Genomic DNA, 18,101 nt, shown 5'->3' on the forward strand with positions numbered 1-18,101 from the left:
ATGAGGCCAAAGACTCAAAGGGCGGGCCCATGAGCCTAGACAGAACCAAGCTGAGATCCCACTGAGGGGCTGGGGATCGGACTTGAGGAAAGAGCCTCTCAAGGCCTCTAAGGAACCTGACAGTCATGTCATGGGAGAACACAGTCTGCTCCTGAATTGGTGGATGAAATGCCAAAATGGCTGCCAGGTGCACCCGGATAGAGGAGTGCACCAGGCCCTGGTTCCTTAAATGAAGCAGGTAGTCCAAGATCGACTGCACCGAAGAATGAGAAAGGGAGATGCCCCGCTCGGCCGCCCAGTGGGAGAACCTCGCCCACTATGCCAGGTAGGTCTGCCTAGTCCAGGGCTTTCTATTCTCAAGGAGGACCTTCTGGACCCCGTCCGAACAGGCCTGTTCATCCGGGTTCAGCCACGCAACATCCATGCTGTGAGGTGGAGGGACATGAGGTTGGGGTGCAAGAGCTGGCCGTGATCCTGTGACAGCAGGTCCGGTCAGTTCGGCATAAGCCAGGGCGGGATCGCTGACCAGCTTGACAGCATCCCGAACCAGTTCTGGTGAGGCCACAGCGGGGCAATCATGACAAGCTGCACCTTGTCCCTCTTGATTTTCACTAGGACCTTGCTGATGAGCAGAATCGGAGGAAACGCATGCATCAGGCTTCCTGCCCACAGAAGGAGGAAGGGCATCAGAGAGGGAGCCATTGCCCAGACCCCATCTGGAGCAAAACCGGTGGCACCTCCTGTTCTGCCTGGTGGTGAACAAATCCACTTGGGGAGTTCCCCACCTCTGGAAGATCATGCCGGCTACCTCCCTAGCTAGGGAACCTTGCTCCCACCACTAGGGAACCTTGAGCCAGAGCCCGAGTGGTCGCTCCCCTGCGACCAAGACAGGGCTGATTGGTACTGGTCACCCATCCCAAAGTTGGATGTGGCTAACCTCTATGAGCGTCTGGATTGGGGCCCTGGTGACCAGCGGCACGCAGCGGATCCGCAATGACTCCGGGCTGGCGATCTATGCCTCACGAGTGGGGAGAGAGATTGGGAACTAGATGCAGCCACACGTGGTGATGCCACCCTGAGGGATTGGCGACGGTCTGGGGAACGGTACCGTTGGTCCCTTGACCTGTCCTTGGAACGGTACCAGTGCCACGGAGATTCCGGGCGCCGACTGCAAAACTCCTGCCGGGAGGAGTGTACCTCCAGAGGTCTGCTCCCGGTTACTGGCGAGCTGTGCCTCAAGTCTCTCTGCCCTCATCCTAGGTCCGGAGACCGGATGGAGCTACGAAGCTTCTGCCTATCACAGTCAGAAGCGTGTCGGCGGCGAGAGGGTGACCTTTGGGAGGATGTCCCCCATGACGGGGAGCGCTGCCGGAAAGGTGGAGACTGTGGTGGTCCCTACGTGGGTTTACCCTGGGACCGGGACCCCATAGGGGCTGGAGAGTGTGGCATCGGGAGGGACATAATGTCTTGCGCTGCTTGGAGGGCCTCCAATGTGGACGGCACATGGAGCTGCCGAGGACCTCCGCCTTCGCAGGCTGGGCTACACCACTCAACCTGAGCTGGGGCCCAGGATCCCAAAGGGGGTGAGGAGGTGCCTGAAACAGGGCCTTTGTCCACCCCAGACTTGTCCTTTCCCTTGTGGGAAGATGGAGACCTTCCTTGCCCCATCTTCCTGGGCTTCTTGGCTGGAGCCACAGAAGGAGGCCAGTGCTGGCTCACATGGGCCTTTTACAGTGATCGCAGGTTTAAAGTCTGGGGACTGGGGCATGCCCCATCCTGAGGCGAAGTCCCTTTAGCAACCTACTAAGTCTCCAACTTAACAAAAAGGTTGAACTAAATTAGAGGGAAACTATATACAGTAATATTTGCAAGAGGCAAAGAAGAGTTTGAACGAACGAAAAGCAACAGCTCTAGCTGAAGCAGCACCAGTTCCATGCACAGTCACTGGCGGAAAGAAGGAACTGAGGGTGGAAGGGACTGGCAACGCCCTATATGCCACGACATATGCGCACCACTCCAGGGGGCGCTAGAGCCCGTCCCCTACACATACTGCTGAGGGAAAAACTTCTGGCACGCACACCTAAGTTGAATGGACATGAGCAATCACTCAAAGAATAAAATCTTCGTATTAATTACCCCATCAAAACATTCCTTTACAAAAATTCAGTTACAGTAGCTAACAAGAGTATCCCAAGATATAACTGAAATCAGATGTTTAACCATTGTGGATGAAATTAATCTTTATTTGCCTCTCACTTGAGCAATGAATAGGGACCATCTCAATATGAAGTTGGCATCTTTTGTACAACCCTCTTCCTGCCTTTTCAGGAGAGAGAGAGAGAGAGAGAGAGTGTACTGAAGGATCTGTGCCCTTCCTGTCTCCTTCCTGAGGGTGTCTATGTTAGCACACAAGTTTCAGAGAGGAAATATCACATCAATTACCAGTACCAAATTATGAGTCATTTCTATTACCTGAAGCAAGAGCAACAGCTACAGCCTGTTGATTTGCAGAACACAGAATCTGGATACCCAATGGGAGACGTGGGCAGGTGTGTTTCACTGCAGCACTAATGACTGCCATTGCTGCAGTTATTTCTGGCCCAACATAAACGGTGTAAGGAAGGTCATGCATATTTTCCACCATCAAGCCATCCTGTGGAGATTATTATAGAGAAATCTGATTAAATTGAGAAGAGCCATTTCAAATAAATCATAGCTATTTTGATATTAGACAAAGGCTTATATTAAAAAGAAACACTATATTTAAAGGTTTTTCTTCAAAGAAGGGATCAGTAAATTGTTGATGCAAATACCCACTTGCAAAAATGCTTTAAATCAATATCATATCTGTAATCACAAAATGAAATAAATGTGATTTCAATTACACACTTTGTCAATTAGATTTCCTTTGAATCTGTGCTACAATGCGAACTATAGAGGAACACGTTAAATCATAAATCCAATTTAAAATATATACTGTAGAGTCAAACCTCAATTATTCAGATGGAATAGAGTATATTGAATAAGTTTGGACAATTGCATTTTTAGATAATCAAGAAAATTTTCAAATCAATTAATATCAAGAGACTAAAGTTATTTTGGATAAACAAAGGTTTCTTTTGCGGTTTTTTGGGGTTTGTATTTTTACTGTATCAGTAAAAATGTTTTCAAATGACTAAAATTTGAGGGAGAAGAGGAGGAGTTAAATATCTAGGTATAGTATTTTTAAGGTGCCTATAACTTTGTTATTAAGCTTCAACACTGCTCATATTTTGGATTCAAGGTTGCTTAACAGAAGATGTTGGCTTTTTATTGTCTACTATATGTCTCATTTGGTAGAAACATATATTTGGTAAACAATGGAGTGGCTATAAACTATTTTGCTGATTCAACCTGTGTGATCATTAAACATCTTTGTACATTATATGAGACAGTGGTTTTTTTTTTAATCATCAGTATGGTATACATTAGAAAATATTCAATAGCTGAAAATCATATATAATTATGCCCAGGACTAATAAGTTTAAAAATATAACTTGAAAGATCCATTCAAATCTAATGTTTTGCATTCACATAAGGATTCTTAAAAGAATTTGGACCTTCTTAACCTACCTTCACTTAATTCTAAAAGTACAGAAGGGAATCATTTGAAAAAAAAATACATAACTCCTATTTTCTTTACAACTCCATAATTAGGGGAAAGTGAGATTAATTCCCAAGAGATCTTAGCCTATCAAGGGTGTCTTAATTGAACTAAACGTGTTTGGAAGGCACCAGAGACAGCATTTCAACAAAGAAAATTTTACCATAGGGACGATAACAAGTGAAATAATAATCAATGATGGTGCAGCTAATGGTAACTTAAGAATGTAGAACCAGGAAGAAAGACAAATATTTTTAAGGAAATATTACATTTGTATATTTTTTTCATTTTAACAGTATTTTTTAATGCAGAAGCTATTTCTGTAAACAAAAGATACGATATCATAAATGTGCAGCCAGCATGTGATGGCTGAGTTAAAGACTAAACATCCGACATCACAAACAGACACCTAAAATGAAGGAATGGGAACACAAATTTGAGCATTTAAACAGTCTCTTGAAACAGTGTGATAAGACCATATACCTGCACCATACTAAAATAAATATGATGGAGAATAACATAATAGGATACTGCTGATGTCCCCAGGTGACTGACAGTTAAATACCTAGACAAATAGGAGACACATCTCCTTAGAGGCAACAGGTCACACTTTTATTAGTTGGCTAACAAATGGTTACTCAGCAATGGACCTAGTCCGAAAGCTCAAACAAATTAATGGAGCCATTCACTATTTGATGTTTCCTCACTGGGAGGACTCAGCTTTGCAAGTCAAGGATCCCCCAACCACCTAATCTCCCATGAGAAACAGTATGGGTATTGATAAAGAAACCTCAAATCTGTTCTTAATCATGCCCAATTCAACTGCACAACCAAACAGTTTAACACCTTCACTTCTCATCCTCTGCTCACACTGTGGGATAAAGGTGACTGACTAACCATCAATCACCATTTGGGACTCTCAGAATTATACAATTAAAACATTTCATAAAAATCTCTGGGATGCAGCAAATAATTGCTCCAGAAATCCCAACTTGATCAAATGTTTTCTAGTCTACTCATTCAAGAAAGCCTGCTGAACCCAGCTGATGTCAAAGGAAAGGTAACTCTCTCTCTCTCTCTCACACACACACACGTCAAAGTCCCAAAGTTGCTGATTTGTAGAGTCGTGCAACTCCAATTTGCAAAGGATTTAAGATATTTCAAAATTTGTTCTGATCTGGATTTATTCAAATTTCAAAACTCTCTTCAAAAACAGACTGGAGTCCCAACTCTGGGGCAGTCTTCTCAGTGGGCTGTCCCAGAGCTACAGACTCTGAAAGCTCTGGTACCCTGAGTCTACCTTGCTGAGCCAGGAACCTTGTAAGTTGGGATTTGAAAACCCGAAGAAGACCCATTCCATGGTACTCTGCCAGGCAAGCTATGGAAGGACCAAAGAGCCTGGGAGTTTAGGAGCTGGGGCTCCCAATGCTTACAGGCTCTTGGAAAAAATGAGGAGCCTGGAAGCCTGGGCTGCTGAAAAAGCAGGTGGATGAGCTGGTAGGAAACCAGAAATTTCTCCATTGCAAATTTGTCAAAGTCTCTGCAAAAAGTTTTTCAATTTTCACAATTGGCATTCTCTGACCAAAAAATGTTCCATCAAAGAACTTCTGACCAGCTCTATGGGTCGGTTTACTTTTTTTTTTTTTTTTTTTTAAAATAGTCTGGCCATGGCAGAAAGGGTCTTGTGCATGAAACAAAAACTGCTTGTACTGAAATGCTACTGGCACTGTCGCTCTTTGCTTAGCATGGCGTATACGCTGCTGAGTTCTTGGACGGCTGCTCAGTCCAACGCGCACGTGACAGTCCCATCCTCAGGTAGGGCATACCTACGCGCTAGCAACGCTCTGAATCCGAGCAGCAGATTCTTTCCTCCTCTGACGCTGCTCATCACAAAGCTCGATCCAGTCCGCCTCACAATGCATCACCCCGTCTACAAGCCAACCAGAACGGCATTTCCCAATCATCCACAGAGATTTCAAAGGATACTAAATCATCCTTGCAAGCACCCTGAAATCTATGCAGCGGTCTGCCTCTCTTTTTAGACCCTTTGTAATCTTTAGAGCACAGCACACGCTTTGGGATCCAGTTATCCGGCATTCGGTTGACATGTCCAAGCCATCTTCGTCTTTTTTACTGATCAACGTTGCCATGAATGACATACCAGCACAATTGAACACTTCCATATTTATCAGCCTGTCTTGTGATTTTATTTGAAGAATTTTACACAGGCATCTGATATGAAAACTGTTTAGTCTTTTGATATATTTGATATAAGTTGTCCATGTTTCTAATCCATATAGAAGAGTGGATAAAGCATATCTCAGAAATACAGATTTTCACTATAGTTTGACAATTTGTTATTGTTCCAGGCTCTGTCTTGCAAAAGACCAAAGTTCCTGGGCTGCTTTGCCGATTTTACTGGTCAGCTCAGCATCAAGATCTACACTGCTGGTAACAGTAGAGCCAATGTAGCAAAGTTGGTCAACAACATCCAGATGAATACCATTTAAGATGATATCTGGAATGGGTTCTGAAGAGGCTTGGTGCATGATAGGTCTTCTTCAAGCTTACTGTTAGCCCAAAGATTTTGCATGAAACAGAGAACTCAGTAATAAGATGTAGGGCATCAACACTGTGAGCCACAAGGGCTGCATCATCTGCACACATGAAATGCAGCCTTGCACTAAACTCTGATCCATCACGAAGCAGATAACAGCCACCAAGAGGAACCAGAAGGTGGACAACAGATAAAATGTAGAAGGATTCCTTGCTCCCACTGGCAGCATCATATCTCCCTGCAAAAATGGTGAGGCAGTCACCTTGGGCAAGTCGATTCCAAACCCTCCAATCTCACAGAAGGCCTTTTCCCGGATCACAGGCAATGAGGTGGCTGCCCACTGCGCGATTCAAGTCACCTGCCAGAACCTTGGGCACAACAAAAATTATCACCATGGAGGGAGAAATTATGCTATGAGATTTTTATTTGCCTGAGCAGTAGGAGGGCAAAAGTCCACACAGTTTTAAGAATAACTAATATAAAAGACCCTATAACCCAAAGGCAAAAACCAACCCCCATTTATGTTAAGAGTTTATACTGTCGTACAGGAAGTAGAAGCTAATAGAGCTGTAATAGTAATAATTTATTGTGTGTGTATGCATCATTCGAGAGGCGAAAAGGACCCAAGCCAGTGGTTGTTTGTGGGGTTTTTGTTTATAATTAAAAAATATTATAGATACTTAGAACTCATGAGATGGGAATTCTCTTCTTCATCCCAGAGTTACAGGAAAGTCTCCTCTTCACTTCAGAGTTACAGCAGAAGTGCTAGAACTCCTATCCTCCCAGGGTAAGAAGCCCCCGCTCCCATATTGCTATTGTGGTAGGAAGGAGTTCCTAAGTCCTGACCACTGCTATGGAATAAGAAAAGAAGCATTAGTTCAATGAGCCCAACATCAGTGTCTCCTATCCCCCTCTCAATTCCACCCAAGATCCGTTAGCCAGTCTCACAATATACTCGCCACCAACAAACAGCCTGGGAAGATGCACTGCTTTGTGTATGCACTGGCCAGCCTCAATCCACTCCACAAGATCATTCTCATGAACCATAAAACAATCAGGAAGAACAGTGTCTATGGCTGCCCCTATGACTGCCCCTATGAAGAGAGCAGACTTGAGGGACTGGACTGTGTTGCTGGCATTTCACAGTAGCTTCTGAGAAGAGAGGAAGCAGACTATGTGCTGACCCACAGTTTGAGAGGGAAGTCATAGAGGGCTATGTCTAGGCCTCAAATTAATGCTGTCCACACTGTGCTTCATGATAGAAAAAAATATATACTGAATAGCACAAGTGGTAATTTTTGATTGTGTGGTTTGTAGACATACAGTAGATTAGGTGACCTAGAGAATACAAATATTTTATATTGATAACAGTCTGGACAGAAAATTATCATTGAAATTATTTATGAAAACTTTTGAAAATTTTCTATGAGCATTAAAAAAATAGTATGTCATTTATTCATTAAAATCTAAAAATGAAAGCCTCTCCCATTTTTATAACAGCTCCCAGCACAAGATACTAAAACACATTAGCTCCAATCAAAAGCACAAACATTGAGCCCTTTCCCCTTAATATACTTATACCCAGACACTTCAGTAGATCTGTTCCTCAACTAGAGTGCCCCTCAGCCCTGGGCAACGCAACAGGCTCTGGGTATTACTTTAATAACATGTTATTCTTTGGGTACCATCAGATAGGACTGTGATCTTTTGCACATTAGGTTTTGTTTAATTTGAAAAAGAGAACATATGTTCTGCAATACAGTGAGCTAAATTACAGATACATTAACTCAAAGCTTGCTTTCTTATTTTTGTGTCAAAACTATAACACTTACCACAGATTTTTGTGTTTTTACTGAATTCATATGGATATAAAACAGATTTCATTATCAGACAGCTAATTAAAATGGTGGAGAGAAAACAGTTATGCTGAATTAAAGTTCTTGGAACTTAAGCTTATAGAGCAGAAATCTATGGCAACAGTTACAGTATTACATATTCCAAAACAGAATTTATTTGGATAGGAACAGATAAAACTCTTGTAATTATTTCTCTAGCATTTCTTTTTAGTTGAATATTAAGATTATTTACATCTTCTTTATTCAGACAATTGCCTTCCTTCTCATATAAAATATTTCCTGTAACCCCTTTCATTCTGAGTGATGTGTACACGTGTCTAAAATGTGTTGTGTGCAAAATATTATAATAACAAAAAGGTCTCCTTTTGTTACAATTAGATATTGGATACTTGTTCTTAAAAAAAACAACCCTTCTAACTACAGAGGGGAGTCTACCATTTCCCTTAATGCTGATATAGTTACACAAACAACAGTCTAGAAGAAAACTAACTTTCACTTAGGAATCATCATTTTATATCTCCTTTCCAGCACCCAGATGTGTTCTGGAAAAATCCATGCCTCTAGCTCTGCCTCAGTCGCTCCCCTATAAAAGGAAATCAATTGGCACATTGTCCTACAACAGGAGTCACCAACCGGTAGATTGCGTTCGACTGGTCGATCCTGGAGCCTCTGCCAGTCGATCGCTATCTCCAGCAGCTAAAAGTCTGGTGGCGCAGCAGGGCTAAGGCAGGCCCCACGCCGTTGCCGGAAGCAGCTGGCACGCCGGGGGGACAGGAGTCTCTGCACACTGCTCCTACCTGCAACCACCGCTCCCGCAGCTCCCATTGGCCAGGAATGGGGAACTGCGGCTAATGGGAGCTGTGGGGGCAGTACCTACAGAGAGGAGTCATGGAGGATAGGGCCACGTGCCCCCCCCCCAGGGCTGCAAGGGCACGCTGGCTGCTTCTGGGTGTGGCGTGGGGTCGGGGAAGGCAGGGAGCCAGCCTTAGCCCTGCTGTGCCGCCGACCAAGTAAATGCCACCTGATGGAAGCCCGCACCTCTCCTGCACCCCCAGCCCTGAATCCCCTTGTGGAGCCAGCATCCCGTACGCCCTCCTGCACCCCAACCCCCTACTACAATGCTGATCCCCCTCCCAGAGCTGACACCCCATACCCCCTCCTGAACCCCACACTCTGACCCAGCCCAGAGCCCCCTCCTGCACCCAAACTTCCTCCCAGAACTTGCACCCCTTCTGCACCCCAACCCTCTGCCCCAGAATCAGCCCAGAGCCCCCTCCCACACTCCAAACCCCTCAGACTCAGCCCAGAGCCTGCACCCCAATCCCCCGCCCCAGCTGGGTGAAAGTGAGTGACGGTGGGGGAGAGTGAGCAACGGAGGGAGGGAGGATGGAGAGAGCAGAGCAGGGCCTTGGGTAAGGGGTGGGGCAGATCCTGGGTTTCACTTAAATTCAAAAAGGTTGGAGACCACTGTCCTACAAGATCTACTTTCTGTTTGTAGGAATCATCTACCCTAAACACAAGACCAGCTTTCCTTCAAAAGCTCTACTTGAACAAAAAGATTTCTTCTTTATCTTAGATATGTAAGGGGTTTTTTGTGTACTACTCTGTTACTAAATCAAGCTATATCAGATAATAATTATGCAAGATTCCACCACACTATAGTGTGGATGGGACTTAAGAAACTGTTAAGAAACAAGGATTATGCCTGGGGGAAATAAAAATTCTGTGCCTAAAAATTTTGTGCACAATATTTTAAAATTCTGCAAAATTCTGCATATTTTATTTGTCAAAATAACAAAATATAATCATGCCAGTTTCAATTATTTTGACAATTTATTTCAAAATACCTGTCAGCAAGATATCTGTAACAATACAGACAACAAAAAAGATTCAGAAAATGTTTTTTGACAAATTGATTCCTTACTAGACATATTAATATAGACTTCTGAGTAATAGTTCATTTAAATTACAGTACAGAAATGTATTCCCCACACCTCTGAAAAGCAGTGAAAAGGCTTGGGGGTGTCAGCGGTAACAGAAGAGCTGAGGGAGAGGGAAGTAATTGCTGGGAAGGAGCCTGGGAACGAACCTGGAGGGTTGTTAGGTGTGGCTGGGAGAAGTATGGAACGTGGTGGGGTTTTTTTGGGGTGGGGATTATTAGGGAGTTGAGGACCCTCCCCCATGCAGACCCTGGCTGACCCTTAGCCTCTCCCATTCAGTCAGGCACATCTGGCCCTATCCCTGTGTGCCCCTGCTCCCCCCTCACCCTATCCCCATGTGTCCCTGCACCCCCACTCAGCAACCCCCTCCACCCCTATCCCAATGGTATCACCCAAATAGCTCCTGTGACCCCCCCACTAGCCCTTCTGTACCCCAGGCTAGATGACCCACTAGCAGCACCATGTGCCTCAGTCTGTTTGCCCCTCTCCCGCCAGTGTCCTGTGCCTCCTCACCCGGCCCTGTGTGCAGGACGCTGTGAGGAAGGCAGCCATTGCCCCCTCCCTCTCCATGGCTGGCTGCTCGGCCTGGAGTCATCTGCCCTTTCTTTTGGTGCCATAGCAGTCTCTGGTGGGCAAAAGGAGTAATTGCAACACTTCCCTGGCAGAATCTATTTTCTACTAGGTGGGAAGGGGAATCTGCAAGGGACATGAATTCTGCGTATGTACAGGGGTGCAAAATTCCCCCAGGAGTAAAGTGCAGGTTACACTAAGACTCCAACCATCATTCCTTGCCATATCCATGCAGCAGCTTTTACCAGCAGTTAAAAATATGTCTAGGTGTTCATTTTTCACTGCCAAAAAACTAATGCAAATTACGCACATAGCTGTAAAACTTTCCAAGTACAAAGGAGGTAGGGAGAACCCCAAATTCTTTACAAGGAGCCAGTGCAACAAGACAGACTTGTTTGGGAAACTATATGGGTAAAAACCATGACAACAACATAATCAATGTTTCTTTAGCAATGTCCTCATGCTAGCGGAGTATTTTGCTGTATTTTTAAATTGCCTGTACTTCACTGTAGTATTTAAATAGTCTCAACTAGGTGACGAAAGTAAATGTTAATTAAAGTAAATGATGTGAAGGAGGAAAACTTGAACCCTTGTTGTTTCAATGTAGAAGCTTTCTGTGAGGCTGAGTTAACATAAGTCCAGAGATTTACATTGTGAACCCTGTATTAACCCTCTCTTAAAATGAAAGCAGAACACTGGAAAAATTGCAGAGAACTTAAAGACTCAGAATCTGTCACTTATAAAATCTTGTCTAGGCAACCTGGTTATTTGGCAATACAAGTACATGGATGGTGTTTGATATTTTTCAGTACAGATGGCCTCCTATCTGAGCACTCACTTGTCTTTATTATTGTGCTCCAACATTATAAATCCTTCATATTTATTATGTTAAAAAACTGCTAAGGAACCGGGCAAGTCACCTTCTAAAGATGCAGGACTTCCTTTAATCAATGCTGTGTATATAGAGTGCTTTGAAAATTTAAACTGTCTGTAGCTTTGTCTACACTAAGCAATTTTAACAATTCCCAGCCTTGAAGTCACGAAAACCTTATCTTCAGTGGGAGCGGTGATAGCCCTAGTGAGAAATGCTTGATAAAGGTCTATTGTAGATAGAGTTCATAAGTAATAGTGGTAACACTCTGTGTTTCCTAGTGGGTGACCAAAGTATGAATCTTAAAATCCAACTTCTGCAGTAGGGTTGATGGGGCCTGGCATTGTTGCTGTGTAAGTGCCTCTTCCAAAAGAGGAAGAGTCGCTTCAGTGATAAAGCCTGCCAGCTGATCTTGTCAATTTCCTACCATGGTAATGGGCACATTAGGAATGCCTACGATAGATGGTGCTGCTTCAAGATAAGCTAGCTCAAAAGCAGTTATGTCCAATTCACTTAGCCAGAGAAACCTTACAAGATTGTGAAGGTTCTTAGCATGGAGGAAATAGTTATATGCAAATGATGTAGGGGATCAAAGGGGGGGAAGGCCTTTTCTGAAGACCCATAGCTATTGTTCAGGACTTTGATTCTATCCCATAGATACTAAATTCTTGATTGGCTTGGGTACACAGGGCATTTTTGCCTATGTAAACAAGTAATTATCAACAAGTAGTTGCCAGACAGAAGTTGGGTAGATTTGAGCAACACTTCCAGTGTCTGAGGCACTAAAGAACATCTGTCTTCTAGTGGGAGAGGAGACCCATCAGGACCCTTCAAGAGAAGTGAAGAGGCAGTCTAACCATTCACCTCAAGTCCCCATGGGGAGAGAGACAATAGATTCCTTGCCTCCCCAGAAGAAGCTGAATTTGGAGGAGGAGTGCTCTCTCAATATCCAGAAACGAGTAATCCTTTGAAGTATAATGAGAACCAGTATACCATTCGAAGTGCTAGAGAAAATGGTGCAAGTGATATAGGGTAGCAGAAGGAAAGCATTATCGGGGTACTCAGCACAAATTTTATAACAACCTCCTTATTGATATTCACAGCTATTTCTGACCCTCGTTATCAAAAGAACAGGTGTGTGGTTTTCATTGTTTTTCGGAGTCCTCACGTGTTTGGTGTTGCAATCACAATGCAATAAGGTATTTCAACTGTAAAGCCTACTTCAAGTGTTCAACTTTGGAACTAAAGACAGGTTTGATGTAACTATTACAGCACTTGTGAATGCTACGTGGAATGTTTGTGCTATTACTTCTACTCTGAGTGAATATAAGATTTAATATGCAGAGAAATTACTGCATTAATCTTTCATCTATCTACAGAGCGAGTTTTAAGCTTGCAAGTGAAGAGTTTAGCAATTTTGATACTGCAAATTATGGCAGCCCAGTTAGTACAGGATTTGTTATATTAATTGAAGAAGGGGAATTGAGGATCCAGCAAAGAAAGGCAAAAACGAAAAAAAAATTTTTCACAAACTCATATATTAATATTAGTGACTTGTCTAAAATTGCTGAAGATGTTCTAAAACTGAGGCCAATGAAGGGAGTTATATTTAAGTGTTTACATTTTCTTCAACAGATTTTTTAAAATGTATTTGTGACGCTGTTTCAGGTTTGACCCTAAAGGCTTCAATGTATAACTCCTTACACAAGGAAAACAAAATTCCTCCTGCTAAATATTCGTTAAAGCTCCAGTATAGTCAAATAACGGAATGTTTGACAGTGGCTTTAAGAGAACTACAGATTACTTTTGTACCCGATCCCTCTACCAAAATGTTAACCTCTAGCTTCCCTATCCCAGCCATTCTACACAAAGCCCTACTGCTAGTCCTTATCCTCTCCTGCCACTCTAACCACATCTAGTCGCCTTAATTCTGTCACTTATTTCCTGTTGTATTTTCAGTAAGTGCTCAGAGCGGTTTGTGCTGTAGAATGCAGATCTCAACTGGGGATCTACGAGCAGGTTTCAGGGCCAGCGCTAGACTCACTGGGGTGCAGGGCAGAGAGACTAAGGAGCCAAAGCCTATGTCCCGCCGCGTGGGCCTCAAGCCAAAACCTGCACCCCGTCAGATTTACACAAAGAAAATAATATTCAGTTTTTTATTTTTGTGCCTATTTTATCCTTTTCTTTTTTATATTATATGTGTGTGTGTTTAACTGTATAACTATCAATTTAATACATCTTTTAATCTACTAGATATGCAGAAAAACAGTTGTGGCACAGGTGGGCTGTGGAGTTTTTATAGCATGTTGGGGGGCCTCAGAAAGAAAAAGGTTCAGAACCCTTGCTGTAGAAGACAAAAACAACAACAACTCAGATCCTGACCCAACTATCTTACAGTCTGAGGCATCAGTCCAGAAAACTCTGCATGAGTAAACTCTGTGAAGCCAATGGCCTTCTTTGTAGGCACAGAGATCTGCCTCCATGAAGCAGTTCGCCTGGTTTGGGCGTAAGTTTTTAACATATCAGATTCTACTTTCGTCTCTGCCTTCAAGGCCATACATAACCTCATGCCCTCTTACAGCTGACATGTCTCCTGCTCCTCACAGATTTCTTCTTAATATTCTCTTTCATCTCATTGTTTCACTTTCATGCTCCCGGCTCTCCTTCCCCACTTTTACCATGACTCCTTCTAGGTTTATCCATCCAATACTTTGCAAACTCTTCTTTAAATTAAATGTTGTTCTGCATCTCATTTCTAGCTTTCTGTAATTTAAGATTTTACGCTCTTAGATTCAATTTTACTCTGCCTGTAAAGTACCATGTGAATTTATGATACTATATAAAAATAAACATATTCAAAATGTTATGCAGAAAATAAAAGTATTTCACAGGAGTGACTATTTATTCATTTAAGCCCTGTTTAAAGCCCAATCACTGAGACCCTGCATCATTGCCATGCCAGAAACTTGCACTCCAGTCAAGTCAAAGCAAAAAGTGCAGCAGCACATAGATACAGAGCGCAGTGAAATGTTTAAAACATACCCTGACCTTTTAAAAGGACATGCACCCTGTTAAAAATCTGCTGAACTATGGAAATTATTACAACACCTGAGGTCCATAGAAATTCAGTCACTAGTACCTGCATTTTGTTGCCTTTGGCTGAGACTGGCCTTTCAGATCTTCTAGATATGTAAAGTAGAAGAGCACTAACTGCCAGGGGTATATCATGGGAGGGTTACACTTAGCAGAAATGGACACATGTGCTTTTTGTACCCTGCATAATATACACAAAGGGGCCAGCACAACCAGAACAGGTTGAATCTGCTTAGAGGCGAAGTGGAGGTGCTTGATCTGCTGCCTGGGCATACTCCATTCTCCAGTAAGTCCACAAAACAGAGCGCTTTAATTATATTAAAATACAATATGTAGGGCAAACAAATATACCACTTTGTCAGACTGGTTCAGCAATTTTATCAAAGAACAAACCTGACAAGATGTTTGGCAATAACGAATTTATCTTAATCATATTAATTATTATTTGTGTTATCATAGTGCCTAAGAAACCTATTTATGGACCAGGAACCCATGTGGTAGGCACTGTATAAACATAAAACAAGAGAAGACAATCTAACTTCCTTAACTGGTCTGATTCTTCTAGGATTTGATTGCAGACATGCTTAAGTGATTGGCCCTGAGCTGCAAAGTGCCAATCCAGATTCTTCCAAAGCTCAGGAATACTGAGATCTAGACTATTATAGAAATCGAGGCCATCTGCAAAATGTGGATCTAGGACTGAATTTCAAACCCCTTCTAACAATCTGTATGTCAGTCTGGATCCAGGTTTTGGCAAGAATTCTAATATAAATGTGATCTTGAAAATATTAGCTCCACAGAACCAACATTTGTCGTACTCTGACATAGCAATATCTTTATGCAAAAATCGAAATAGAAGGATGAAAAATGAAACTTACAACTCCAGCATCCTTGTAAATCTCAGCCTCATGACAGGCTTGATCAGTGATCTGGGTCAATGGCAAACTGCTCTGTGGTGTCCCTGCAAAGAACAATAATGTTATATGCCATGATACAAGCAGAAATCAAAACAAAGTCAGAGTTAGATTAAGATTATTGCAAGCATTGACAGAACTGCCAAAGTAGGCACAAACTGGCAGAGTAAATAATGTGAGTAGTAGGCTGTTGCATAATGTCTCATACCTTAATGGTATCTTGTCCCTAGTAGAACTTGATTGACATGGTTTGACTACTGAGTTCCTAAAACTGGTTTAAAAGCCCTCATACTTCAGGAATATCAAATGTAACCTTACACTGAACCAGACCAGCACCTAGCTTGTCATTCTTGCCTGTAATTGTGATCACACCTCATTCTTTACCAGTGACAAAGCATGTATTTCAATCTGTGGCAATGTCACAGGCAACTACTCTGCACCAGTGATGGGAAATTAATAGGAAGAAGATCAAAGAAATTGACAGGAAGGGATGCTTGGTAGGGATTCTCCAATGATTCATGAGAAGTGGAGGTTAAATCTTGCATGACAGTTTTCCCAGAGGCACACAAACAGGAATGATGCACAGGAGACAATTTAAAAACTGCACTGGTGCTAAAAGGAAGATTCTCAGTACACAGGATGAAGTGAACTGTAGCTCACGAAAGCTTATGCTCAAATAAATTGGTTAGTCTCTAAGGTGCCACAAGTACTCCTTTTCTTTTTGCGAGTACACAGGACTGTATCCAAGACACAGAGATACAACTACAATTGCAAACTGTTGCAAAATAACTCATTGATGAGTAACAGACAAAAAGCAGTGAAGTCTGCTGTTTTTCTGTCTGTTCTCCCTAAAGGTAAGATGAAATCCAAAAACTTTCAAGTGTCCTCTGATATTTTTGTGCCTAACTTTAGGCTTTATTTTCAGAGGTGCTGAACACTCACAATTCCAACAGAAGAGGCATTCAGCACCTCTGAAAATCAGGCTGTAGATGTCACAAATTGGGCAACCAAACTCAGAAGCCACTCTAAAAATACCGAGCCTAGTGAGTGCTCCACCTTCAATTTGTCTGCCACAACCATAAGATCACTCTGGGCAGGGCCTGAAGAATTTGCCTGACACTGACTAGCTAATATTACTGATGCTCCATTGTGAAGTCAAGGGCAAATGTCCCAGTGAAAAACCTGCATGCTCATCTCAGCTATCAGGTTTCCAGGTAGGTCACTGTCACTGTATCCTGACAAGAAACCCTGATCTTTTGTCTCCCACTCCCTCCCATAAATTCTCAATTCCCCCCAGTCACTCTCCAGCACCTTCCCTCCATGGGAATGGTGAGCTCAGCGACAAGGTTAACTTCCAATATTCCCTAAAAACAACAACAACAAAACAAACAAAAAACCCACACAACAACAGGGACTGCAGTTCTTCTGGCTCCCTTCCCAAGAGCTCAGGTTGTGGGATCTTAAATGTCCCGCTCACCCAGGGCTGCATGGGGATCTCATAAAATGTCACCTACTCTAACGTTCTGAGAAAAGGAGTACTTGTGGCACCTTAGAGACTAACCAATTTATTAGAGCATAAGCTTTCGTGAGCTACAGCTCACTTCCTCAGTTGCATCTGAGGAAGTGAGCTGTAGCTCACGAAAGCTTATGCTCTAATAAATTGGTTAGTCTCTAAGGTGCCACAAGTACTCCTTTTCTTTTTGCGAATACAGACTAACACGGCTGTTACTCTCTAACGTTCTGGACAGCAGAGCAAATCCAGCCAACAAACTTGTGCAACTTAAGTAAAGTCCATGGAGCGCACTCCTACGCAAAGGCTGGATCTGGTTACACATAACAGCACCTGCTATGTTGTGATCATATGGTGCATAGTGCATTTCTACCTTGCTAGATTACAGACATATGGAGGTAGGCAAGAGGCAGCAAGCTGGACAACGTGGAAGAATGTCAATATGCTAGCTCCACCCCACTTCTCTTCTGTGCCTTGTTGGATGTTAAGAAATAGCAAACATGGGTCAGTGGGGTATTAAATCAGACTCACTGGACACAGGCTTATCTGAGCTGCAATCAGTATAAAACCTCTTTTTTACCTGGTAATGCCCCCACATGCACCATCCCAATGACAACTGATTTTAATCGCCCAAAGAGCTTCAGAAACTTCATGACCTATGGGAAAACAGACAGGGGGGTGTCAGTCAGTCAGTCAGTCAGCCCCGGGGGGGGGGGGAGTTCTGAACGCTCCTGTGGTTCACTACTGAGCGGTACAGCCCCGTGTGACGGCGGCAATCCAGGGGAAGGGAAGAGGTGCGATTTAAAGTGGAAAGTCGGGTTGTCCTGACCCAGGGCAGGCAAAGCCCACACAGGCGGGCGCCCCAGGCAGTTCCCCCCGGGCTCTTCCCCTCGCAACGCAGGGAGCGTCCGGCCCTCAGCCCTGCCCCGGCCCGGCCCGGCCGCTCCCCGTTACCTGGGCAGGGCCTCTCGGAGAAGCCCCGCGGCGCGACCCCTCGGCCTGGCCCGGCCCCGCCGCCGTGTTTACATCCAGGGGAAGCCACGCTGCTTCCTCCCGCTTCCGCGTCGGGGCCGCCGGCTCCGCCCCCGCGCCCGCAGGCCCCGCCCGAGCCGGCTGCCTGCCGAGCCGGGTGGCCGCGCAGCCTGGG

General features: G+C 43.7%; 1 protein-coding gene across 2 annotated transcripts in view; it reads right to left on the minus strand.

Annotated features, from left to right (window-relative positions):
* The window catches only part of LOC311528984 (uncharacterized protein F13E9.13, mitochondrial-like), a 42,436-nt gene extending 24,361 nt beyond the window's left edge, over positions 1 to 18,075 (minus strand). The window contains exons 1-4 of one of the 2 annotated variants that reach the window (XM_084644549.1): positions 17,909 to 18,036; positions 17,535 to 17,610; positions 15,409 to 15,491; positions 2,473 to 2,653 (exon numbers count right to left, since the gene is read on the minus strand). In XM_084644549.1, the coding sequence (XP_084500675.1) occupies positions 2,473 to 2,653; positions 15,409 to 15,491; positions 17,535 to 17,607 (337 nt within the window). In that variant the 5' untranslated portion in view covers positions 17,608 to 17,610; positions 17,909 to 18,036. Of the gene's footprint in view, positions 1 to 2,472; positions 2,654 to 15,408; positions 15,492 to 17,534; positions 17,611 to 17,908 lie in introns of both variants that reach the window. The other variant, XM_084644550.1, reaches the window with a different exon arrangement.
* Positions 18,076 to 18,101: the final 26 nt, after the last annotated feature.

Source organism: Lepidochelys olivacea, assembly GCF_965140295.1.
Source record: "Lepidochelys olivacea isolate rLepOli2 genome assembly, chromosome: 12".
Lineage (NCBI taxonomy): Eukaryota > Metazoa > Chordata > Testudines > Cheloniidae > Lepidochelys > Lepidochelys olivacea.